The sequence below is a fragment of the Oculina patagonica genome, chromosome 13 (genome assembly GCF_052425735.1).
Source record: "Oculina patagonica isolate OP01 chromosome 13, crgOcupat, whole genome shotgun sequence".
NCBI lineage: Eukaryota > Metazoa > Cnidaria > Anthozoa > Scleractinia > Oculinidae > Oculina > Oculina patagonica.
Window position 1 is genome coordinate 1,368,352 of NC_135770.1, and position 26,924 is coordinate 1,395,275.

At 46.0% G+C, this 26,924-nt stretch overlaps 3 protein-coding genes across 5 annotated transcripts in view; 2 read left to right on the forward strand and 1 right to left on the reverse strand.

The window, feature by feature from the left end:
- Nucleotides 1-26,924, forward strand: part of LOC144636747 (xanthine dehydrogenase/oxidase-like) — an 89,432-nt gene that overhangs the window by 61,030 nt on the left and 1,478 nt on the right. For all 3 annotated transcript variants that reach the window (XM_078495938.1, XM_078495939.1, XM_078495940.1), the window contains 7 exons: nt 1-22; nt 23,579-23,631; nt 24,011-24,125; nt 24,435-24,500; nt 24,960-25,148; nt 25,766-25,839; nt 26,415-26,508. In XM_078495938.1, coding sequence (XP_078352064.1) covers nt 1-22; nt 23,579-23,631; nt 24,011-24,125; nt 24,435-24,500; nt 24,960-25,148; nt 25,766-25,839; nt 26,415-26,508 — 613 coding nt within the window. The remainder of the gene's footprint in view (nt 23-23,578; nt 23,632-24,010; nt 24,126-24,434; nt 24,501-24,959; nt 25,149-25,765; nt 25,840-26,414; nt 26,509-26,924) is intronic.
- Nucleotides 7,097-9,327, reverse strand: LOC144636764 (uncharacterized protein F54H12.2-like). Its single transcript, XM_078495959.1, has one exon. It carries the CDS (start codon nt 8,627-8,629, stop codon nt 7,226-7,228), a length of 1,404 nt encoding a protein of 467 aa, XP_078352085.1. The 5' UTR covers nt 8,630-9,327; the 3' UTR covers nt 7,097-7,225.
- LOC144635373 (uncharacterized) lies at nt 15,762-21,161 on the forward strand. Its single transcript, XM_078494481.1, has 2 exons — nt 15,762-16,619; nt 16,987-21,161. The coding sequence occupies exons 1-2, from the start codon at nt 16,587-16,589 to the stop codon at nt 21,016-21,018; spliced, it is 4,065 nt and encodes a 1,354-aa protein (XP_078350607.1). The 5' UTR covers nt 15,762-16,586; the 3' UTR covers nt 21,019-21,161.

The following is a 26,924-nucleotide window of genomic DNA, read 5'->3' on the forward strand; positions in this document are numbered from 1 at the left end:
AAAAGGAAAGTGGGAAGACTGGGTAAGTGGACAGTAATCCATGTTTTTGTCTGTGTGTCAGTCACTTACTTCTTCTGCCTGTCAATCAAATTATTGATTGGTCAGTCAGTCAGTCAGTCAGTCAGCCAGCCAGCCAGCCAGCCAGCCAGCCAGCCAGCCAGCCAGCCAGCCAGCCAGCCAGTCAGTCAGTCAGTCAGTCAGTCAGTCAGTCAGTCAGCCAGCCAGCCAGCCAGCCAGCCAGTCAGTCAGTCAGTCAGTCAGTCAGTCAGTCAGTCAGTCAGTCAGTCAGTCAGTCAGTCAGCCAGCCAGCCAGCCAGCCAGCCAGTCATGCCCAGTCAGTCAGTCAGTCAGTCAGTCAGTCAGTCAGTCAGTCAGCCAGCCAGCCTGCCAGCCAGCCAGCCAGCCAGTCAGTCAGTCACTTCCACCATTAGTTGGTACACTGTCTGTCTGTCTGTCTGTCTGTCTGTTCGTTGGTGACTTTATTCATGGATAATTATTTTTGTTTTATACTTGATAAGAGAAACGACCGTGTGCCTAGAATAATGATAAAACGACTTCTTAGTTGTACTCTCGTAAAATCACTTTACGTTCCTTAGGTAAAAAAATCTCGATGATTTGGTAAGTGCAGAATGCAATATGGAACAATTGAAAGTATGATGTTTTATATATGTTCGTGTTTATTTGCTTTATTTTACTTTCGGAAAAACTGTTCACAGGCTACTTGTATTCTTTCCCAGGTGTTCCTTACGCTAATCTTTGCAAACGTATCACGACACTTTTGTTCGTTTGTAACAAAATACTTTTGTCTTCCTTGAAAATGCGATAACATGAAACTTTTGTTTTTTGTTTGTTTTACGGCGGCATCGATGACATTTGTTTAATTTAATTAAGTTACGGTTTAGACTGCACGAAAGACGATTCTCAAAAACTAAAGAAACAAATCTAATCAAAAAACATATTTTTCGACAGGTTTTTTAAAACGCAGTACAGCTAGGATATTTGTTTCCTGGTTATCAGGTGTTCACGCCGAAAATCCCGGTGCAAGTTTTTGCATACCTAATTACGAAAGCGATGTGAAAGTCTCAAAATCTAATTTAATTAATTTGCGGTTTTTACTTGGCGCCAAGAAGTCTGCAGGAAGCCTACCGCAAACACGCAATACAAGCGATGTTCATGATAGTTCCAGAAAACAACGTAGACTAATCTGCGCATGCGTTTGGTGTAAATTACGTTGAGTAGTACCACAAGGAGAGAAAAGGGTTTTCTGAAACAAATATATACGTTTGAGATCTTCATATGAAAGTAACGTAGATGTGCTCCAGATTTTACCTAGGGGTACGGTCAGGTGCTCCCCACCCCCACCCCCTTCACAAGAAATAATTAATTAATTGATATTAAAGTAGTAAGGCACAGCTGTTTAGCAGAATACCAATCACAGTGCAGGGATTATAGCAGATGACCAATCACGTTACAGGGATCGGGTCACGTGACAAATAAGTAGTTCAAATTTTTGGGGCTGTGACGTCATCACTCGGACCACCAATCAGCGTTCAATGGCCGTTTATTACGTCATCATTGGCCGCGCGAGGCCTGGAACCGAGTTGACACGCGGGACGTCTGCGGGACCCGAGTAATCCCGCGCCCTATCTTAGCAAGACCACCATCCTCGCAAACTGCCATGCTGTCCTTGTGGTATCTGAAACTAAATACTTGGCACTTAACGCATGCGCAGAGTAGTCTACGCGATTCACTCACAGAGTTAGCAAGCCGACCATCCTTTATATATGGTTCACAAACGGCCATGCTGCCCTTGTGGTATCTGAAACTAAATACTTGGCACTAAACGCATGCGCAGTTGAGTCTACGCGATTCACTCACAGAGTTAGCAAGCTGACCATCCTTTATATATGGTTCGCAAACGGCCATACTGTCCTTGTGGTATCTGAAACTCGATACTTGGCACTTAACGCATGCGCAGAGTAGTCTACGCGATTCACTCACAGAGTTAGCAAGCCGACCATCCTTTATATATGGTTCACAAACGGCCAGGCTATCCTTGTGGTATCTAAAACTAAATACTGTGCACTAAACGCATGCGCAGATTAGTCTATGCGATACACTTGCACTAAATAATGAGTTACCCCTCTTATGAAGACCCCAAAGGTATATAGGCTTTCCTTGTGGTATCTGAAACTAAACATTTTGCACTACACGCATGCGCAGTTGAGTCTATATTGCTTTTTCTAAGAATTTGGGTCGGCGATTCAGAGAAAACGCACGCTTGTAAAGCTATTTTTTAAAAAATCACGTGAGAGAGAGGGGGATGGGGGTATCCCCCTTTCTCGGGTGTACTGGGAACGAGTAAGAGAGTTTTGTTTGTTTGCTCAAGTCGGTGATCGAATGCACATACGACAACATGTAAACGTTCAACCTGTTCTTTATTGTGTTTAACGTTACACAACATTAAAGTTTCAACTTTTTCTTGGCTTGCATGATTCGTTTGACAATGCGTTCCGTCATGGTTTTACTTCCAGGTAATTTGTTGATGGCTTTAATCATTTTCTCGTCGGCTTTCCACTTGTCCCTTAGATTCTTGGCGTGACTGTAATCGATGTCGTGCTGTTTGGCGATCTTGTCTAATCGATTGATGCCCGGGTCCCCGCGTTTCAATCGCTTTGCCAATTTGGTTCCGGGACCCATGTACTGATAACCGGGCCAGTGAAATTCGATTCCAGTCTTCCCGAGCCACTTCTGAATGTCGATCCCACGTCCGCGTTGTCGTCGCCGTGTCGTCTTTTTTTCAGTCCTCTTCTTCTTGGTCTTCGTCATACTCCAATTTTCGTCTCAACTTTTTGCCTTTGGCCCAATCTTCCCAACCGGGTAATGGTTTCAGTTTCTCGGCTTCCGTTTTTCGCACAGCTGGCTTTTTCCTCGTCTTTAGTTTCTCTTCTAAACTCTTGAATCTCTCTGCCAATGTCGGTTTGCCCGCAGGTGCCGATTTTGCTTTCTTTGTCGCCTTCGGGGTGACTGTGGGAGGTGATTTCTTGGCACTCCCTTTTATGAGTTGTTTCAACATGGTCTCCACGGGTCCCGTCACCAAACCTACATTCTCCAACTCCTCCTCCTCCTCCTCCTCCGCTTCTTCGCCCGGCCGTCTGGCTGTTACTCCTCCCATGGGAAATTGACGTATCCGTTTGGTCAAACGAGCCCGTTCGCGAGCGAGAGGTTTCACTCGTGCCACGGCGATACCGTCGGGAACGGATTTATCTTTTAACAGCAAGTGACTTTCGGCTGCTATGCGAGCCGCTTTGTTCAACAATGCATTGTCCGTGATTTCGCCTTTGTAATATTGCACCAAACGATTCAAGTCTTTAGCGGGAACCATCACGACTTCCTCGGTCATCTTTGAAGTATTCTTCCAACAAGCTTTCGTAACACCCTTGCCAGTAACGAACTTCCTCTTCTAACTTGTCTATGCGCCTTTTCAAGTCGCTTCTCGATGTACACTTGTCGCTACACTCCTTGCACAGTACTAGGGTCTTTCCTTCCGGAGTCTCTTGCCTCTCTCGAATGCAATCTTCGCACTCTGCGTCGTATTTTAAAGCCAAATAGTCATGATTGACGCGGGCGTAGGCTTCGTGCCAGTGGTCTGCTCTTTTTTCCCACTCTGCTTCTCTGTCCGCCGATTCGCGTAACATCTTCATCATTGTCTGGAGGGTGTTTTGCAGAGACATGCTTGGTAGATCTGTTGCAGTCCTTTCCAAAACCCGCTACCCTTCTGTGACAGGAGACCTTCTCGCCTTCTCTTCAACGAGTTTCTGCGCTTACCCAGTTCGCGCAAGACCTTCTTATATCGTCGCAGCTTGGCGGTGATCGGTGGACTGAGCGGAATGCGGTTCTTGAGCAAATTCAATACCATCTCACTCACGGCGTTGATCTGATCGGCGTTGGCGTGCTGTAACATCTCTTCTCGCTTGAACCGATTGGCTTCTCTCAGAATGCTCTCCAAGAACGGACGCTGTCGACGTAATCGATTCATACTTCCCACGGGGCTGGACGTCGGTTGTAACTACCGGTGACGCCCTTTGCCCCCATCCTCTTATAGCTTTTGTCCTTTCCCAATTTATAACCTAACTTGCCGGCAAACTTGAGTATGTCCAATAAACCCTCTCCTCTCCACACGGGTCCTCTTTTAGGTTGTTTTCGTCTTCTCCTTACTATCTTTCTTCCTCGCACCATCTTGTCACAGAATGCAGTCTGTTGTAACTACCGGTGACGCCCAATGCCCCCATCCTCTTATAGTGTTTTTATCTCTTTTTCTTTCGAGTGGCTGCATCCAAGGCTTTCTTTGCACCCCAACCTGCAGCACCCGATGCAGCACCCAAAGCGATTGCTTTTCCACCCGCGATCAAAGCTGGTATCAAGGCTGCTAAGGGTAAAATACCACCCTTCTGTCCTATTCTTCTCCTGCCAGCACGTCTCCGCCTTTGCGTCACACGTTTCTTTCTCCTCATGGCCCTATCGTCGTCGCGGTCTACGTCTATAATGATTTACATTATCCATTATCCCTTTAAATCCTTGACTGGCCAATTTACCACCCAACGTGAAGAATGTGGGTGAAGGACCCGAGAGAAACATGCTGGCCCCCTCGGCTATCTTGTCCACCAAACGATGTTTACGTCTCGCGAGAGCCCCACCTCGCTGCCTCTTTCTTCTGGCCTTACGTTTCGTTCTTCCCATCCTACCATAACTGTCACTTCAGACGGGGGTACCTTCGGATTTATCGTGTTGTCGTTCGTACGCTTGCACGTACTTGTCGGCCACGGGCGGCGTGAAATCGGTGATCGTGTCATCTAGAGTTTGCATCTTGATCAAGAATCCTTCTAGTTCGTCCATCGGAAGACCGCGCGCGTACGTTCTCAATTCGATCAACGTCTTGTCGTAGCTGGTGTAGGCAAAACGACATACGTCCACTTTGAACGAATATTTCTTGAAATCGTTCCAGCCCTTGACGACAGTCCCAGCTGAAGTTAGGCATGCCACAATAACACTATTTTCTGTAAGGGAACCCGCAATGACACCCGCTGCCACGATGAACAAAGCCAAAGCATTCAATGAAGCATGACACCACTTAAAATGGTAAAACATTTGACGATGACACCACCACTTTTTGTGGTAAAGGTTATACAATCCGTCCAATCTGTGTAACAGGTCTGGATCCAAGTTCGTCTTCGAACCGTTTAGTAGGGACATCTTTAATGGCTCACTCTCGTCGAGGTACGACGAACGGTCGGTCGTCCCCCGTCTTTATAGGTCGTAGTGATGGTGTTTGTCGTGGTGATGCCTGCGATGCGACGTCCAGCCGCCACTTGACGTTGATCATTTAACAGCATTTGCAATTGACGTTGCATGTCGTCTTGATTCAATTGGTGTGGACCACCCGTTAGCGTTCCTTGACCTGCAGGTACGTTAGACCTCGAGGAAGAAGGTCTCAAAGTCCCCGTACCCACTGCAGGAGACGGTAATTGATCCAAGTACCGTCTTAGGACTATGGGGTCGATTCGATCCAATGTCTGTTCCAATCCCCCTCGGTTGACGTTGACGATCGGAATGGCACTAGGACTGGTTCCTACTCCTGCTGGCGAATGTCTTGACATGTTTTTCTAGCTCTCTCTTCTAGTGTCTGGATCAATTCGCTGAAGTAAGTCTCGTTATATTCTCTCACGAATTTCCACATCTGTCGCTTTTCGGCCAAATGTAGCACGGTTTGCATGGCGTCGTAGTCCATGTCCTCTTCTCTCATACGCTCGAAATGACGACTGCACAGGTCCAAGAACGCGAGCCACACGTGATCGTTACGTACGAACATCTCGAACGAATCTGTAACATCTCATGCATCCCTCGCCTTTTAAGAGGTGGCTAAAAATCCGTCTGTCGTCGCCACTGGCAGGGTGTAGATCCAATACCATGTAACCAAAGGGTCTTTCCGTCGTCTTGGTGTAGACGTCCATCACATCTTGCCATCGGGAGGGAAACGCTTGTAACAGTAAATTCCTCATGCCCAATTGATCGCGAGGGTTCTTGAAAGCCACGATGTAATGCGCATTTCGAGAAATGCTCTTGGCGTATTTTCTCGGCGGAAACATGTCTTGACACAAGTACAGGACGGTGATGTTCCTGTGGTGGGAAAGTTTGGTGAACAGATCCAATACTCTCTTGTCGTTTCCTCCTTCTTCCATCAGATCGTCCAATACCATCACCCCTCCGCGGGGAAACCATTTGGTCAAATCTACTTCTTCGGGAATCCCTTCGTGAAATTTCACGCCTCGCTTTTTCATGTTCGCGAAACCGTCTTGCCAAGCCCCAAAACAGTAATGAATGGTCTCAGGGGGTGTACTAAACAACTCTTTTGAGTGATTCAAAAGTACCGACTCGGTAAAACAAGTCTTTCCGCAGCTAGAGGGGCCCACGATCAAAATGCTAGAGGGCATCCGAAAGCTAAAGGCTTCACCGCGCTCCATGGCGAAATGACATTCGTCAAAAAACGAGCAATGATATAAGCATGTTGCAGAAAAAAAGTCTGCAACGAATCCCGATCTCGCGAGCGACAGACGACACACACCTTATTCATTTCAACGTTTTTATTTGTCATCTCACAACAACAAGTGTCTTACACCGCAGAGAGACGGTTCACAATCCTGATGGTATTCCATCTTACAAATTTTGTGCCACGACCTTTCCTTCGAGATCAATTGCTTCAACATTTGCCCAACTTTATGATCATTGTACACGTAATCGTGTTTCTTGAATCTCGCTTCGAATTGACTCATGCTACGTCCTTCGGCCCTATCGATGAGATACATCAACGCGTAATCGCCGCAGCTCTGACTGTACAACGATTGTAGACTCTGTCCGTTGCGCTCCACGTACTTCCAATGAGCGTCCAACCAATCTTGCAACGGTTGCGCCGTCTGGTACACCTCCAGGGGTAAGGCGTAACTGTCCAACACTTCGCACACGTTTCCATTCGTCCACAGAGCGATCCAATGCCGACCGCGCATGTAGTGGGGATCGGTGTTGACGATGTACCCGCGGGCTTCCGTCTTGAATGGTTTTCGAGGTAATCGATCGCAGGCCACCGTCCCGTAAAAGTAAGGTTTCAACGAAGGGTGATGTCTGGCCAGCTGATCCAACTGCACGTTATTCAAAGTCACTTTTTCCATCACTAACGCTGGTACACGTCGTACAACACGGCTTTGTTCTTGTCTATCTCCAAGAGATTCTCAAACTCTCCGTACACGATGATGGTCAAGTTCACAGCTGGGTTGGCTCCAAAGTTCAGCTCTATTAGTAGATTTCCGGCTTGCTTGGGGTTCATCCTGTAACTGTCCACGCATCCATTGGCCACGTTGTCGAACACGAACAACGTGCAATTCTTTCCTTGTCCCCAATCGTCACCTCTCACCATGTTTCCTTGCTGCTTGCACAGACATCCGGTGGCTTGCAAGAAACGGTGGTACCCTCTGAGATCTTTGGTGCCATCGTTGTGGACCAACTCTAGCGTCTCGTAAGGATACTCTTCTCCTCCCACGAGTTGTTTTATGCTGCTCATTCCAAACTTCTGAAAACAGAAGGGATCGTTGACCACGTTCCCGGTGAAGGCTGTGGACAGTACCATACCCACGATCACGCGGTTGGGAATTCTTCCTTGGAACAAGTTGGTGCATTCGTACCGTCGTTGATCTCCCTGCATGTTGAAGGTCCGAATCTCGCTTCTCACGGTCGGGTAACTCACCACTTGACTCTTGGTGGTCATCTCATCCATCAGTCTCCTGTACGTCGTGGGATTGAGACGCACTTGACACAGGTACATTCGAACTTTGACTTCCTCGGCCGTCAACTTTCCTGCCAGACCCACTCCGTTCAAGAACACGTCGGGAGAATTGAAGTACATCTGTATTCCTATCTGCACTCTGGGTACCAACAACTTGCTCAGATGAAACACTTCGATGAGGGGTTTGAAACGCAACACGTGTCGCTTGCCTTCCGTGTAATTGGCTTGTTCTGCTTTAGAGTTCTTGAGAGCCTCCTTGTGATTGGCGGTCAGGGCTACATAGTCTGCGTGTCCAGCTCCAGCGTTGGCTGCAGTGTTCGTGTTATTGTCCGTCCACGTGGCTGGGAAATCGATATGATTGTACCATCCTTGAGGTTTCAAGATGGTTTCTCCATCACGTCTGTCGTAATTCAGCAACGTTTCCAAGAAGGCTCTGTAATGGTACGTGTCCGTCTGGGGACTGATGAGAGTACCGTTGAGACGCACGCTGATTTGCTTGAACAGAGAATGGGCTAGATTGTTGACGGGCCACAGCTTGTCGGCAGCTGCCACGTTCTCATCGTTGTCTTTCTTCAGTTGCAATTCTACCTCGAAAAAGCTACGGCTGAGATCGATGTAATCTTCTTGGGGGTCGATCTGAAACTCCACCGGATTGATGCCTGTGGTGTAGGTCTGAACGGGGACCATCCGATACGACGAGACGCTGACGTCTGTCGGTGGTACGGCGAATAGATCCAATCGAGGATTGGCCTCGCGTCTCGACTGCGGGTAGGCGCTCGAGATGGTTTCGGTCATCGTCTTCTCTTCCTTCTTCCACGGCGCTTCCGTAAGGTCTGTATCCAGTCGTAGCCAGGAGGCTTTCTGACCTCGGGACCTATCCACCCGCCCTTTTGTACTTTTCGTCGTCGCCTCTTTTGTCCCAACAAGGCCTGGTTCAAAAGTGCCAGTGAGAATCCTTCTCCCCGCTGTCTGACGGGGGCGCGTTTGGATCGGACCAGTCTGGACGATCGCGAGTAAACGGGATTCATTTTTCGGCAAAGATGTCGTTCAGTTTTCTCTTGACGTTTCGTTCTATGACGTTTTTCAGTTTGCGTTTCACGACTCGTTTAGGACCACTCTTGGCTCCTTGACCCGCTTTACGAATGCGGTCCGCGACGCCGCGCCCACTCTTAAATCCTCTCACGGCTCCACCCAGAGACTCTCTCACGATGTCGGCCAAAAATCCGTTCCCCTCTTGAGGTGGAGGATCCGGTGTGAAACGCGTCAGGGCACCGCCTCTCATGTTCGCTTGATATGTAAGGTCACGATCGTGTTGCCTTCGCCAAAATCCACCAGTTTACCTGTAGTCTCGCTCACTTGCGTTTCAATAATGTCCACAATCTGGTTGCGGAGTGGAATATATTGTATGTGGAGAGGTTCAAAGTACTTGATACCTTTTCCTTCACGTTGAAAGTGAATTTCCCGCAACAGATCCGTGACTTGATTTCCCACTACGGAACTACCACCCACATCTGAGTAAACGAAAAGCGTACGCGATGCGTCTCCAATCACTTTTTGGAAGGCTCTGTTGAGTTTCACAAAGCGCCAGTTACAATAGCAACTCAAGAAAAGCTGTCCATTCTCAACAACCCAGAAATTTTTCTTGCCCTCTCCAAAATCATCCACGTCTATGGGATCGGGTATCGTAGCGTGGTGGCATTCCGGCTTCAGGTTCGGCCCGAGAAACACGTTTTCTTTCTCGTCCTTTTTTACCCATCCCATGTCAAAGGCCAAATCCTCGTTGAAAGACATGTAATATGGGACGCCTTCAGTTTTCACTTCCGAGACGTCCAAGTTCGAGTTGTCGAGGACTAGTTCTTCACCTTCCCACTTGAACGTATATTCCCACTGCTTTCCATTATCGGGCGACTTGGTCAAGTCTCCCACGATACGCTTGTATTCTTTGACTTGATCGAACTTGAAGACCAGGGCTTTCATGAAACTGAGGCCATCCACGATGTTGTCGTCATATAGAATGTCCTGGAACGTCAGATCGGTGGTCACCGACTTGCTTTGCACGCGACCCTCCTGGTCTTTGCGCTTGAGCATCCACTGGGCACTCAAGAGAGGAAACTTGAACGACTTAAAGCGAGTTAAGTCGATGCTGGCATCTGGCACGGAAATGCTACTCAATCCCACTTTCCAACCGGTTCCTTCCAATCGTAGCGGGTGAGGTAATCGCACCTTGAAAGAGTTTGCTCTATTCTCTGGAAACTCGGTTCCGCTGCTGTGACTGGGTAACGTGACGTAAAATCCTTCCTCGTGGCTCATGATTTTTTTAGAGCCGTCTTCTCGATCCAGCTGTCGTACTTGTCTGGCCAGCCTTTCCAGTGCACCAAGACTTTATTTCCTTTTCGTTTGACGATCTTGTCCACCCTGAAGACATCGTCGTCGGACACTGCGACTTTTTGTAGATCTTCCTTGTAAAACGTACCGCGAAGGGGGGTGTCGTCCAACTCTTGGATCTTGTAAGTCGTGACGGGTGGTCCCCGACGCACCTCTCGTATCACAAACACTTCTTCGGTCCAGCCGGGTAAATACCCTTTCTCGAACGTGCGAAATTTCTTGTTCAATCTCACGCGTTCTCCTACTTTTAGCGGGGTTTTTCGTTCTCTTTTACCCGACGACAATCTCTTCGCGTACAGACGTTCCCACACTTTTCCTTCGTTGCTCGCATCCACTTTCTCGGGGTTGGTGCCGATGCTACGATGGTGGGATCCGTTGTACCCTTTCACCAAGGCCTGGAGTACGGGTAGGTAGCTCAGCGTGTTCTTGGCGGTAAAGTATCGGTACATGCGTTCCTTGAGAGTGCGGTTGAAGCGTTCCACGATGCTGGCTTTGGTATCTCCGGCCGTGGAAAAGTGGTGGATGCCTTCCCGTTTCATCAACGCGGCAAACGTCTTGTTGTAAAATTCTTTCCCGTCGTCGGTCTGTAGGTTCTGAGGTTTGCGTCCATCGGCTCGTTTCAAAATCTTGGCAAAGGCGCCCGACACCGTTTTTCCCGTCTTGTCTTTTAGGGGTTCCACCCAAGCATATTTAGACAAGACGTCGATCACGTTGAGTAGATATCTGTGACCCTTGTTGTATTTGGACAACGGTTGCGTTTCCACTAAATCGGCTACCCACTGTTGGTCGACATTAAACACCAGGACCGGTAACGTGGCAAAACGACGTCTGCGCGGTTTGTAAAGGGTATAACCCAAATCGCGCTCCAATACTTTTTTGGCTGTGTCGACGGATATCTTGTGCGATTTGGCGAATCTTGCTATCCCACCCAAGCTACCCGGTTGACTGGGATCGTGGTAGTCCGAAAGTATCTTCTCATCCTTTTTCTTTTTCTTCATCTTCTTTGGCATGTCGACGATGCTCTGACCACCCTCATGTAAGTGTCGTGTAATTTATGAGCTGCCTCTTCGATCGTGGTCGGATGAAGTTTGTAAATGGAGGCAAACAGCTCGTCGGGATCTTTGAAATGTCTCAACCATAATATAAACGGTATCAATCTGAAATAGTTTTGTTCTATGTGGGTGGCTTCGAACACTCTCAATGGGGAGTCATTCGTATCTTCCGGTATATCTATACCCCTCCCAAATTCAGCATACGCTTTCTCGCACAATCTTTTCAACCACTCCCACTTTCCATACAGATCCATGACAAATGAACTTTTATTTATACAACGTCAATTTAAATAGCCTGCATCAATAAATATGTTATCAAAAGATTTTGTACATGTTTCGCAACTTCTAGGTCTCCACAGTTTGGCTTTTTGGTAGTCGTCGCCCAGGTAAGCTTCGTCTTTATCCATGGCGCAACGGTTGCAGAGATCTCTGTCTAACAATCTATCCGCTATTTCTTGCCAGCGATTGCTTTCTAGGCGTTGCAATTTTACTTGAGTTGCCAGTTGGTTGCACAGTTCTTCGTACGTGTTTGCGTCGACCGTGATGGGTTGTTTCAAGTAAGCAGACAATGTCTGGCTTAGGGCTACACTCGCTCTCAACGGGGCGATGAGATCTTCTAAACCACTCCGGTCGTCAAAGTCGCAGACGTTCGCGTTCAGCCAGAACGAGACGCCGTTGCCAATGGGCGGCGGTTTGCGAGACGTCACGAAGAAAAAGGCTCGCTGCAATGGCACGTAGACAAATTCATTCCAATGTCTATCCCAGAGATAACCGTGCCCAATGTCTTTGAGGGTCGTTAGGACGGCTCCCTTCCAGTGAGGGTTCTCTTTGAGCCATTCACTTTCGGTGACGCGGTTTTTGGCACACCCGCGCTCTTTCACCATGTCCTCGAAGACATAGACTCTCCTTGGAATGTTTTCGGGTATGGTGGTGGGATAGTCTAACGACAACGTACTCATTCCCGTGTCGGTCTGGATCTTTTTTTCTAGCTTTGTACAATTGGTGTAGAAGAGTCGTTGTTCCAGGTCCATCCAGTTTTTTCTCGTACCCATGTCACTGCTCTTGGCTTGCTTCGGCCGAACCTTTGTGTAATGCACTCTCCAGATCACAAAACCAATGCTCTTGACACTGCATAAACGTGTAGCCGGCTTCCATGCCACGTTTCGCGCGCTCCAATAGGTAATCTTCGTCCGATTGATAATCGCCCCTTTTTAGATCCCTATAGTAAGGCAATGGTTCCCAGTCCTTGGGATCTCCTTGTACAAAGACACCGTTGACTTGTGGGGTTTGAGGTTGAGTTTGGCTGAAATCGCTCTCTGTGCTTTCCATCGCTACAACTGAGTCGACAAATGGACGCGCAGCTCTTTTTATACGTTGGATGACGTCACCTGGGTCATTGCCGGTTGGTCGGAAGAGGTCACGTGTTACCTCTCTGGTTGGTTCGTGCGTATTGACGTCATCCGAGAGTAAAGTATAAAAGCACCGTGTTGTCTCCTGTTAGTCCTCAGTTGGAGCATCGAGAGCACCATGGACGTAGCAGAACCCCAAAAAAAGCGACAGAGGAGAGGGACTGGAAACCCCAAGAAACCCAAAGTCCCCCGTAAAAAGAGACATCCTACAAAGAAGAAGATGGAGTTGAAAGAGGAAGTGTTGGAGGAGGGTGAAATTTTCGACCCCGACCAGTTCCTGCAACAGACCTTTGTCGACACGGAGCGCGACCCGGTTTGCCCCGTCCACAAAGAACCGCTGACCAAGAGAATGACGGACGGGGGATGGGAGTTCTACTTTTGCCCCCACACGAGCGAAGGCACCATCTGTTTCATTTGCACCGGTAGCGCCCACATTGACCAGTACGTGGTGGCGGTCAATCAACAGTTACCGGCTTACTATTATTGGAACACGGATAAGATGAAATGTTACTGCAACGAGAGTCTCATTCTGAGCATGTCGAAATCAGAGAGCAACCCGGACAGGATCTACCTCAAGTGCAGAAAGGGTAAATGCCGGTTCTTCCAATGGGCAGACAGTCTTCCGTTTGGCAAGATCAAAGCCTGGCTGGAAGGAAAGGAATATGTGGGAAACGAGGATCCCCTCTACTCGAGAAGGTCTGGACTGGACTCTAGGGACGAATTTGGATACCCCAGAAGAGGACAAGACGTGGTGGATAGACCGCAACGAATTCTGGATGGGAGACCCGCCTTCAAAGTACAACACTACCCACCCCCGGTCAAGGATTGGATTGGTGATCTTCCCTTGGACGAGTCATTGGTCAAACAGTGTCAAGAGCAAAAGTTTTGGGTGGATGGAGAAGGGAAAATTATTCTTCCCCCGGAATTGGCTGGCGTGAAGTACGACTCGGATGAAGAGAAAATGCTGAGAAATCAACTGTATCTGAGATGCATTTCCCAGAAACAATATCCTAATTTGGATCATTGAGATTTACAGTTTAAACATTTTCATATATTTTCTACGTCAAGCATCAGAGTGCAGTTGGCTCTGGCATGACTCCGGAAAACGTGTGCATGATCTTGGACTTGGAAGGTTACTTTGTGGAGAAGACGTTTCGAGTACGCGAGTTGGGTTATTACACTTGGCAAGAAAAGTTCGGACGCCATGCTTTCTACATGAGAATGTCGTGGTGCAACTTATCTTCCAGAGACAGAAAAACCGTGTCTTACGTCAAATACAACGTGCACGGACTGACGTATCAACCCAGAAAGGAAGAAAAGGCCTACGAGTATGACAGGGTGGAGGAGGTGATGTGGGATTTGTACGAGGAGACCAAAACCCCCGAGAGAACCGTGGTGGCTTACAAGGGAGGACACGTAGAAAGAGACTTGTTGAACAAACTGAACATTCCTAGCGTGAATTTAGAACTGTACGGATGTCCGAAATACGACGTGTTGAAAGAGACAATTGTAGAACCTTTACCTAGTTGCGGTTTTCATCTATACGAAGGACATTGTCCAATGACCGAATGTCATGCTTTCTGGTTATGGTACCAGACTTTTGTTGTTAAATAAATTTAAAAATTGCTCCATGCCGAAACTGAATTACGAGAGTATGGGATTCAATCGCTTAAACAACAACAACAAATACCGCACGCTAAATTATATTTTTTCGCGAACGGTGAAAATCACAACAAAGTCGATGACACTTGTGCTTAGAGTCCAAAAATATGAAATTTTCGGCTCAATAACATTCATCGAAATAATATCTTTTATGGTTGGACGTCTTTTTGATTTAAGGGCCGAAAAAAATATTTTTTCTTCGAGAAAAAACATTTGAACAACGGCCGAATGAACCACCTACAACGATTATATTTTTAGCGGCCGGTGAAAAAATCACAACAAACTCGTTGACACACTTGTTTAGGGTGTAAAAATGTGAAGATCCGGCTCAATGACTTGCTTTGAGATTCACTAAAATAATATCATTCATGGTTGGACGTCCCTTTCATTTCAGGGCCGCAAAAACAAACAAACAAACAAACGCATTTAAACAACAACAAATACCGTACGCTAAATTATATTTTTTCACGAACGGTGAAAATCACAACAAAGTCGATGACACACTTGTTTAGAGTCTAAAAATGTAAAAGAGTCGGCTCAATGACTTGCTTTGCGTTTTACTAAATTAATACCATTCATGGTTGGACATCTCTTTGATTTAAGGGCCGCAAAAACATTTTTTCCTCGAGAAAAATGCATTTGAACAACGGTCAAATGAACTGCACGCTAAAATTATATTTTTTCGCGACCGGTGAAAATCACAACAAAGTCGATGACACTTGTGCTTAGAGTCCAAAAATATGAAATTTTCGGCTCAATAACATTCATCGAAATAATATCATTCATGGTTAGACGCCCCTTTGATATAAGGGTCGCAAAAAAAAAAAATTTTTTCTTCGAGAAAAATGCATTTGAACAACGGCCAAACGAACCTCACGCTAAAATTATATTTTTTCGCGAACGGTAAAAATCACAACAAAGTCGTTCACACACTTGTTTAGAGTCTAAAAATGTGAAAGGTTCGGCTCAATAACTTGCTTTGAGTTTCAGTGAAATGATATCATTCATGGTTGGACGTCCCTTTTGATTTAAGGGCCGCGAAAAAATTTTTTCTTCGAGAACAAACATTTGAACAACGGACAAATGAACCGCACACTAAAATTATATTTTCTCATCAAACGGTATATAGAATCACAACAGAGCGGTTGACACATTTGTTTAGGATTTACAACGTTTAAGCTTCACTTCTAGTGGCTAGTTTTTAATTTTTTCTGAATCCTAGTTGAAGGTTCCTTCGATATTTTTAGGACCGCGAAAAGAAAAAGATGAAAGCGTTTGTTTACGAAAGACAACGACAACTGCGCGAGCAATTTCGCTAAAAAGAATAACTCAGTCCACCAAAAACGACTTGTTTATTCGTAAAGTTCTGTTTCTTCTTTTTTTTTTTTTTGACCATAAACACAACTAGACCAAAAAACCTTGAACGAAATGAACGGGTCTAAAACCTTTTTCTTCTTTACTATGCACGGTTCATGATGGCCGCACGAACAAAAACAAACCACTCGTCAAAATTTACAACGTAACCAAATTTATTTTTCGCAGTAAATACAATTTATCAAACGCTCTTCGTCTTGTACAGTAGAGTATGGAGACATTAGCTCACCTTAAAGCTTATATCCTTCTTGAAAAGAGCTGTAATCCGACAAGAAAACTTTGTCCGTTTTACTGTACTTTTCCGAGAATGAACACACGCGGGTTCCTAGAATTCCGAGAATTCCGAGAAAGATTCTCCACGCGCGTGCGTCGGGATTTTTCCCTTGGGGAAAATCCCGTCAGCTTGGGATTTTACCCTTGTGGGGAAAATCCCGTCACCTTGGGTGACATTGATCATGAGATCTCATTGGTTCATTCTGTATCAGGTCACCTCGATTGACCAATGGGAATATTAGAGCCCAGTTCTTCTGGGATAGGAAAGTTGTATAAAACGCGCTGCACTGCTAGAAAACTTCAGTTTTGCCGGCCCATGGGGGCCGAACAGGAAGAAGCCAGAAGAAGCAAGCAAGAAAGAAGACAAGCAAGAAAAAAGCAAGCAAGAAAGAAGACAAGCAAGAAGAGGACATCGTGGTAAGAGAACCTTTCAGTCCTGAATTTTATTTTTATTTTTTGGAGCAATGAGTGTCTTGGGTTTTCGGATTTGAAAATTGGATTTTTTGTCGTTCGTCATAAAATTAATTGTGTGACTGATAAATGCCTTTGACATATTAATGTGTAATGTTTTCGTTTTTGTAGTTGGACCCGTCTAACATGGGAGAAAATGATTCAATTAAAGACATTGCGGTAAGTAAATTTTAAGTGATTGTCTGTGCAAGTAGTCGATTACTGATCGACAAGGTCGTAGTCATTTCATGGTTTAGGCGCCGACTACGTTCCTCCCTCCCTGCTTGCTGTGCACATGCGTTTATGAAGATGCTTGATTACAACAAACAACCCATCCTTCATATCTGGCAATCCACAAGCCAATCAGAAGACCTGCTGTCAATTAAAATATGTCAAACCTGTGAAATAGCTAGCATCTCGAGCCGGTATGTAATAGCCCGAATATAAACGTTGTGATCGGTTAGGTCGATAACATGTAATCTCGTTGTTTGAATAAATTAAAAAAGAAGCGTGTTGTTTTTCATTCTTCAAAATGTTTGAATCGTAGGAGTGGAGCAACGAGTGGAACGATGATGGTGACGAACTTTTGGCGGACTCCGTTGATCAATCAGTGCAAGACGAGCCAGGATTCGATTTCCAACTTTTCCCCCACGTGGATAGACGGGTCAGGAGATTCGGGCTGAGACACAGGAACTACACGGCGCGATTGGTCCAACGTGGAGGCGGGGTCGACCTTTCCGTACCCCTAGGACCCAGACCCGTGCTGGCGGGCGAGATCGAGGAGGCCCTGCAGCGAGCCATCAACAGACAGGTGCTGACGGACGACGCCGTCCGATTGGACGATCACTTGCTGATCAACATCAACTCCAACAGACTAAGGAACGCGTACCACTCGCGTCGATTGAGTGTCAGAGATTGGAGAGACAACACTCTCCCTGCCAGACAAGTGTTGGACCAACTTAGCAACATGCTAAATTCTGATCAGCAGTTTAGAATAGACGACAGTTTTAACCTGAACATCAGCCACATACAGGACCCCGGAAGAGGAGGTAGACCACCCAAAGTGGGACTGGACGCCATAGAAAAGATTTTGGACGAGAAAAAATCGGTGATTAAAATTACAAACACAGACTCACTGTGCTGCGCCCGAGCCCTGGTGACCATGAAGGCTCATAGAGACCTTGGCGCCAGTGACAATAGATACAAGAATATACGACAAGGAAGTCGAGTCCAAGAACGTTTGGCCAAAGAGTTGCACCGCTCGGCCGGTGTAGCAGAAGGACCTTGCGGCCTAGACGAACTGCAAAAATTCCAAGTGTCATTGGCAGAGTACCAGATCGTGGTAATATCCGTCCAGCACGGCTACCAAATCATATACAAGGGACCGCAAAGACCGGAAGCCAAGCGTCTGATCCTAATAAAGAACGGCGACCATTACCACGGTTGCAACTCTTTGAAAGGCTTCTTCGATAAAAACTTCTATTGTATAGAATGTGAAAAAGGTTACGACCACAATAACGCCAAAGACCACCGCTGTCTGGGTAGAAAGTGCTTCGCCTGTCACCAGAGCGATTGCCGCGACTACAAGCGAGCAGAAGGAGAGACGGCGCAGGTGCGATGCAACGACTGCGGGCGCTGCTTCTTCGGGGACCGCTGTTTCAAGAATCACAAGCAAAGGCAGAGCGACGACGGGAAAAAGGCCGACGGACGAAAAAAGAACAGCGTCTGTCACACGAGAAAGAAGTGCGAACGGTGCCGAAAGACCTACGAAGGGTACGAATTGACCAACGGTCACCGATGCGGCCACGCCGAATGCCCGTCGTGTCGAAAGTACGTGGACCTCAACGCCCACAAGTGCACGATCCAAAATCCAGAAAAGTTGGAAGAAGACAGAGAGAAGAGGCGGGCTAGAAAGAGGAGGAACGACGGCACCCGAATCGTCCCGCAAGAACCCGAACCGCCCGTGTTCGTCTCGTGGGACGCGGAGGCCAGACAGGAAGAGGGCATACACGTTCCAAACCTCATATGCGCCATGACAACGAACAGCGAGGAAGAGTACCAGTTCGAGGGGGAGACGTGCGTGAAGGACTTTTTGGATTGGTTGAGAGAGATCGCGGAGGACTCCAAGGTGATCGCCGTGGCCCATAATTTCCAGGGCTATGACGCCTACTTTGTGTTGGACGAACTGTACCGACAAGGCATCTGTCCCGACCAGGTGGTCAACGGGGCCAAGATCTTATCCATGAGCATACCCAACATCACGTTCAAGGATTCGATGTGCTTCCTGCAAATGCCCCTGTCCTCGTTCCCCAAATCCTTCGGACTGACGGAAGAAAAGAAGGGGTTTTTCCCGCACTTTTTTAATACCGTGAACAATCAGAGCTATGTGGGACGGATCCCTGCCCGTGACTATTATGATCCCCAGGGCATGTCGAAAGAGAGAAAAGAGGAGTTTGATCAGTGGTACGCTGAACGATTGGCCGAGAACTATCACTTCGACTTTCAAAAGGAACTGATAGCTTACTGTAAATCCGACGTGAGGCTGTTGCACGAGGGATGTCGAGTCTTTAGAGAAGAATTTCGCGACGTGGCGGGGTTCGACCCCATGGAGAAGTGTCTGACGATAGCCACAGCCTGCAATCTCTATTTTCGCACCAAGTGCATGAGAAAGGACACCCTGGGCTCAGAACCCGTCAGAGGATGGCACGGAAAAGGGAAACCTCACTCCAGAGCTTCGATGGAATGGCTGTTGTACGTGGGGAACGTGACGCACGCCAGAAACGGTGGCGAAGCAGTCATTCCCGTGGCCGGCAAACGCGTTCACGTGGACGGCCTGTCGACGGACGAGAAGACGGTCTATGAGTTCCACGGCTGTTTCTACCACGGTTGTCCGACGTGTTTTCCCCAGCGCGACAAGAAGCATTCCAAATTGGACGGTAGGAGCATGAGAGACGCATACGAATCGACGCTCGACAAGACCGCGTCGCTGAGAGAAGCCGGGTATGAAGTTATAGAGATGTGGGAGTGCGAATGGAACGAGAAGAAGAGGACGGATGCTGACGTGGGCGCCTACGTGAAATCGCTGCGACTGACCGAGAGACTGGAACCGAGAGACGCGTTTTTTGGCGGGCGAACCAACGCCATAAAATTATACCACAAAGTCCAAGAGGGTGAAAAAATCCAGTACGTGGACTTCACTTCCCTCTACCCCTTTATCAACAAGAATTGCGAGTACCCCGTGGGACATCCCGAGATCATCGTGGAACCGGGCACCACGGACCTCTCTGGATACTTCGGGTTGGCCAAATGCACAGTGTCTCCACCGCACGGACTGTACCACCCTGTACTGCCCTACAGGCACGGCGGAAAACTGACGTTTCCATTGTGTCGGACATGCGTAGAGACCGAACAGGGGAAACCGCTGACCGAAAGATCGTGCAAGTGTAAGCACAGTCCCGAGGAGCGGCAATTGACTGGGACCTGGTGCACACCAGAGATCGAGGAGGCCGTGAAACGCGGGTACGTCATAGAACACGTCCACGAAGTGTGGCATTTTGAGAAGAAAGACGACACGCTGTTCAGAGAATTCGTAAACACATTTCTAAAAATGAAGCAAGAAGCCAGTGGTTGGCCATCGTGGGTGGGTGACGACGTGGACAAACGCGTCCAGTACATCACTCAATACGAGCAGAAAGAAGGCATCAAATTAGACGCCGACAAGATCGAGAAGAACCCCGGAAGGAGAAGCTTGGCAAAAATGATGCTAAACTCCTTCTGGGGAAAATACGGGCAGCAGTCCAACAAGAGTCAAGTAGAGGCGTATACATCTCCGGCAGAGTTCCACGACCTACTCAGAAACGACGAGAAAGTCATCGAAGACCTGCGCGTGGTAAATCCTGAAATGACCGAGGTCGTGCACAAGAACAAAGAAGCCTGCGACCCCGTTCAAGTGAATATCAACATCTTCGTGGCCTGCTTCACCACGTGTTGGGCCAGACTGAAACTGTATCGGGACGGGCTCTCCAAACTGCAAGACGAGCAGGTCCTGTATTTCGACACCGACTCCATCATCTACAAACGGGGCGAAGGAGAAGACGAACTACCCCTGGGCGACTATCTGGGAGAGTTTACCAACGAACTAGACGACGAGGATTTTATCGTCGAGTTCGCCTCGGCAGGGCCGAAAAATTATGGATATAAAACAAAAAACGGGAAAACTACCTGCAAAGTGCGAGGATTCTCGCTCAACGCGCGAGGATCCGAACAATTGAATTACGAGATCTTGAAGCAGAACGTGTGCGACGAAGTGGAGCGACCCTTGGACAAGCCCCGACACATACCCGTATTCAACCCGCACAAAATTACGCGAGACAAGAAGACAAAACAACTCCACACGCAGACAGAAATAAAACAATACAGAGTCGTATTTGATAAAAGGGTCGTGGACCCTGACAGTTTCTTCTCTTACCCTTATGGGTATTTGAAGAGCAGACTTGAGGTGGAAGCTGAAGAGCTTATGGATTTGGCCGAATTGAACGAGCAAGACAAAAGGAACATTGAAGTATTAATGGACCTTTGACTTTTTTTATTTCATTATAAAACCATGACCACTATTTTCAATTGTTTATTTGCATCATGGTCAGGCGAACGAAAACGATGTAACGTTCCTTTATTGTGAGCACATTAAAGAACAGGTTGAACGTGTTCATGGTGTCTATTGCATTCGATCACAGACTTGAGCAACACAAATATAGTCAAAACTCTCTTACTCGTTCCCAGTACACCCGAGAAAGGGGGATACCCCCATCCCCCTCTCTCTCACGTGAATTTTTAAAAAATAGCTTTACAAGCGTGCGTTTTCTCTGAATCGCCGACCCAAATTCTTAGAAAAAGCAATATAGACTCAACTGCGCATGCGTGTAGTGCAAAATGTTTAGTTTCAGATACCACAAGGAAAGCCTATATACCTTTGGGGTCTTCATAAGAGGGGTAACTCATTATTTAGTGCAAGTGTATCGCATAGACTAATCTGCGCATGCGTTTAGTGCACAGTATTTAGTTTTAGATACCACAAGGATAGCCTGGCCGTTTGTGAACCATATATAAAGGATGGTCGGCTTGCTAACTCTGTGAGTGAATCGCGTAGACTACTCTGCGCATGCGTTAAGTGCCAAGTATCGAGTTTCAGATACCACAAGGACAGTATGGCCGTTTGCGAACCATATATAAAGGATGGTCAGCTTGCTAACTCTGTGAGTGAATCGCGTAGACTCAACTGCGCATGCGTTTAGTGCCAAGTATTTAGTTTCAGATACCACAAGGGCAGCATGGCCGTTTGTGAACCATATATAAAGGATGGTCGGCTTGCTAACTCTGTGAGTGAATCGCGTAGACTACTCTGCGCATGCGTTAAGTGCCAAGTATTTAGTTTCAGATACCACAAGGACAGCATGGCAGTTTGCGAGGATGGTGGTCTTGCTAAGATAGGGCGCGGGATTACTCGGGTCCCGCAGACGTCCCGCGTGTCAACTCGGTTCCAGGCCTCGCGCGGCCAATGATGACGTAATAAACGGCCATTGAACGCTGATTGGTGGTCCGAGTGATGACGTCACAGCCCCAAAAATTTGAACTACTTATTTGTCACGTGACCCGATCCCTGTAACGTGATTGGTCATCTGCTATAATCCCTGCACTGTGATTGGTATTCTGCTAAACAGCTGTGCCTTACTACTTATTAATTAATTAATTGACTATTAAAGTTTACACCATAGCGCTTTAGGGGTTTAGCGGACGACAGCCCCAACAAACCATCACAATAGTGCATTCTGCACTAAAAAGACCTAAAAAAATACAAATTTTCAGAACAGTACACGAGCAGAGCACAAACTATTAATTACAAAGCATAAAATGTCGAAATTGCGACTTTTCCCCCGAAATTGTCGCTAAAAATTGCGGCTTTTTCCCCGAAATTGTCGCTAAAGCATTTCGTGCACCAGATCATGCTCTCACCACGGTCTTGTGAACACGTCACACGCTCACTCAAGCATGAAGCCGAGAAGCACGTAGTGTGAAGATTTCTTTCAAGAAATGTCGGAACCGTCACGAAAGCATGTTAAACACTAAAGCGGCAGAGGTTTTACAAAATAAAACGGAGGTTAGTTCAACCGATGGAAAACAAATCAAAGGAAAGGAACTGACGGATGTAACATGATATTGTTGTTTTTCTCGCAGATCGCTGTGATGCCTAATTAAATTAACGCCACGGATTCTACAGGAATTCAACCGCATTGAAAAGCACACCACGTTAGGCTTTAATACAAAATTTCTAAACACGTCCCTGTTATTTTAATTTTCGATAGCTTGAATTTCAGTTTGATATTGAAACAGCAAACGAGATACTTTTGTTTTTGTCAAAAACATGTAACATTACACTTTTGTTTTTGTCGAAAACGGATGTAACATGATGATATGGTAACGTGATTTATTTTCTGCAAACAAGGCGACATTGATTATAACACAGATATTATCAATTAATTATGAGATGCTAGATCACCTTTTCTAAGAAAACAGCGTTGCCATTTTAAGAATTATTTCACATGAACTGCTATGACGCCTTAGTGTCTAATTCAATTAATTTGTGGTTTTAACTTGGGGCCACGGAGTCTACACGAATCCTTCTGCAGAAGAAAAACGCAATGTTCGTGATGTAGACTGATCTGCGCATGCGTTTAGCACAAAATATTTTTTCCAGAAAGAATTGTACCACAAGGAGAGCATAGTGCTTTCTGAAACAAATATATACCTTGAGTTCTTCAATTATAAGTATCGTAATGTACTCCCCGATTTACCAAGGGCACACGGTCAGGTGCTCTCCATCCCCTCCCCCCTTTACAGAAATAATTAATTAATTGATATTAATTAATTAATTGGTGATTAAAAGTTTACACCATAGTGCTTTAGCGCCTGAGGGGTTTAGCAAACGCCAACCCACCAAACCATCACAATAGTGCATTCTGCACTAAAAACCATCACAATAGTGCATTCTGCACTAAAAAGGTCCGGATTCTCTTAAAATCACGTCAGTAAAAATAATATTGTTCTGTTAATCCTGGGATAAGGTGGTGTGTCTTTTTTACTAGGTTCGCTTAGCCTACTTTGACCGGGTCAATCTTTCTGCTAATGGATTTTACAGGTACGAAAATACAGATTTCTATTTAGTGTTGGACAGTTTTTGCTGCTTGTACCGTTGTGTGTGGCTGGTTATTGTTTGTGTTCAGGTTTCGATGTTGGAAAACCAACTGGTGGTAATCCAGGGTAAGATGGATTTAGTCGTCGTGTTTTGATGCTTCTGCTTATGAGTATCTAATATCAAGACTGATTGAAACAAGGAAATTTAACGGACATTATCCATCTGCACTCAAAGCAGATGCTAATGCACCCAGGGTAGTATGGGAAAAAGATTTTATGCTCTCTAAATGGGAGTGAGCATGGAAATGAAATCGCTTTTGCCATAAAGTAGCCAGTTTCAAAAAAAGTGGTTTCACGTTTTTGTTTTTGTTATTTTTTTTCAGGACACCTGATTTAGGATATGACTGGAAGACGAACACCGGCAGAGTATTTAATTATTTCTGTTTTGGTGCTGCCTGCTCTGAAGTGGAAGTTGACTGCCTCACAGGAGATCATCAGGTACATAGTAGCCGAAGCTATGCTGCGCTAAGTCACAGCGTTGTCACGTCATCTCATCTTAAGGGATACGTTACCTAAAGGCCACAATATTGCCATATCAATGGAAAGTTTCATTGTCACGCCATCTAAAAGGTCCGTGACACATTGTCACGCCATCTTAAGGGTTAGTTGTGTGACTCTTAAGAATAAGACCTTGTCGTAAAATTTCTTCATCTCCAGCCATGCTCACAGATCTATTTCTTTCAGTCACTTGGTACTTCTCCAGGGTATAATTATTAGGCTCGTGATTTTTTAACATTTGCCCAATAGGTTCTTCGCACAGATATTGTGATGGATGTTGGTACCAGCCTCAACCCAGCTATCGACATTGGGCAGGTCAGTACAACCTTTCTATTTAGCGAAACAAGTGCTTCTGACATTTTAAATGGCAGACCGGCCTTACTTACGTAGTCGGAGGAACAAGCATCAGTTGATGCCGAATTCTGATCCCCGAGACCAGACTGAGCCCGCAGTTTTCTAGTCGAAGTTGCTAAGCAACTGATCGTGTCGTGATGGCGTAACAACATTCAAAGTACTCTCGAGTGCTCGTGCTGTTTTCTAATTGGACCATAAAAATCGGAAACTCTACGAGTGCTTTGACGAAGATTTGCCGAAAACGGCACATGTTTCTCTTACTGGACAATTAGGGCGTCAATATAGTCTTCTGCCAGCTGGAATCTTTTTCGATTCTTGCTCTTGGGAGAGGCAAATCTAACACTTGCAATTAAATTTATTTTTCTGACGCTTAGTTTAATCCATTCTTGATTTCATTTATGCTAATCTGCGGTCTTTCAGGTCGAAGGTGGTTTTGTACAAGGACTGGGTCTGTTCACTCTGGAAGAAGTTCGATACTCTCAGAGTGGCTCTCCATGGACGATGGGGCCTGGGGCGTACAAGATTCCCGGATTTGAAGACATACCAGTGGAATTTTACGTCCATCTTCTACGAAGTGCACCAAACGAAAAAGCAGTTTACTCTTCAAAAGTAAGTTCAGACAAAACAAATTAATTTGAAGTGCTTTCATCCTAAAACCAAACCTTGAGGTTTAGCTGCTTTCTTGTTTTTATGATAGACTGCCTGTAGTCCGCCTTTTCTCTTAGGGTCCGATGAGCATATTTACAACAGTGAATGCGAATTCGAAAATGCCAGTATTGGCGTGTATTGGATAGCGCGCGCCGCACCCTTGTTTCGTCCCAAATCCTCGCTCCTTTTTTGCTTCGTCCTTTCCTGATTTCGTAAAAGAAACAAACTGCAAGCAGTCTATTTTCACGATGAGTTATTGGTGAAAGTCATACAATCGTCTGTTTATTTTTTCGTTATTTGCTGCCAGTTGTAAAGGCTGCTTCATACGCGTCGCAAACGCTGAGGCGCAAGCATTAGTACGTTTGAAATACGGTTACGCAGATGTAACGCTTGCGTCGTGAAATTAAATGTGTGAACTGGGGAAACTTAATTAACCAGCGTTTTGGCTTATCGTATGTAAGAGTGTTCTTGATTAACAGGTTTCGTTTACACGGTAGTTGAAACTGAGAACAATCAATAAATGTAGGTTGAATTCAGCTTACAATGTTGTCATCAGATTTATTTACGTTGATTTTCAGGCTGTAGGAGAACCTCCTTTATTCCTGGCCTCATCTGCGTTTTACGCCATCAAAGATGCCGTCATGGCTGCAAGGTAAATTTGTGTGTGACTTGTGGCAGTAAACTGATGACTGTTGTGTGACTTGTGGAAGTCATTAAATGACTATTTGTGACTTGTTGTAATCATAAAATAACTACCGCGTTTCTTGTGGTAGTATGTAGCTGACTATTGTGTGACTTGTCGCAGTCATCAGATTACTATTGCGTGACTTGTGAGAAATGCCTGTAGCGTGACTATTGTGTGACTTGTGGAAGTCATTAAATGACTATTGTGTGACTTGTCGTAATCATAAAATGACTACCGCGTTACTTGTAGTAGTATGAAGATGTTTATTGCGTGACTTGTGGCAGTCATCAGATTACTATTGCGTGGCTTGTGAGAAATGCCTGTAGCGTGACTATTGTGTGACTTATGACAGTCATTAAATGACGATTGTGTGACTTGTGGTGGTGACCAGACAATTAGGTGTTTGCTGTACCTGACCTGAATCGCATAATTAAGCTATGTTTGCTTTCCTCCAACACGAGTTTTTCAATATTGACGAGGCACTTACCTTCATATGTTTCTAACTTTCAGGCCTTTTTTATCAATATTTTTTTAATCCGCAGACGTGAATCAGGTGTGGAAGGGATCTTTAGACTGGACAGTCCTGCTACCAGTGAGCGCATTAGGATGGCTTGTGTTGACCAGTTTACCAAACAGGTAAGAGATACAAGACTTCCATCTTACGCATTTGTGGTAGTAGTCCTTTCCAAAGTATCCTACATGCGTCTATAGTCTCTGCTTTGTCTACGTTTAAAGCAGTTATACTCTGCTCAGTATTAGCGACGCCAGAAAAAAGTTAAAAAAAAAGGCTCCTTACTTAATTTTATGTGGGTATTCTATTTTTGCAACTTGGCTGCTTAATTTGGGCATTCGTTCGGTCATGTAGCACTTTTGCAAGGTTTCCCATGAATGGCTCGCTTCCCTTCGAGAAAACAATACAGTCAACTCTCTCTTAATGGACACCTCTATAGGACGGACACCTGGTGTTGGTCCCGTCCCTGCCGTTTTTCAGCCATTTCACTGTAACTAAACTCCCCATAAGACGGACACTTTCTAGGACGGACAGTTGGTGC

Coding starts and splice junctions, on each gene's coding strand:
- LOC144636764 (XM_078495959.1), bottom strand. CDS start 8,629: ATGACCGAAACCATCTCGAGCGCCTACCCGCAGTCGAGACGCGAGGCC.
- LOC144635373 (XM_078494481.1), top strand. CDS start 16,587: ATGGGAGAAAATGATTCAATTAAAGACATTGCG. Junction 16,620..16,986: donor ATTCAATTAAAGACATTGCG/GTAAGTAAATTT, acceptor TTTGAATCGTAG/GAGTGGAGCAACGAGTGGAA.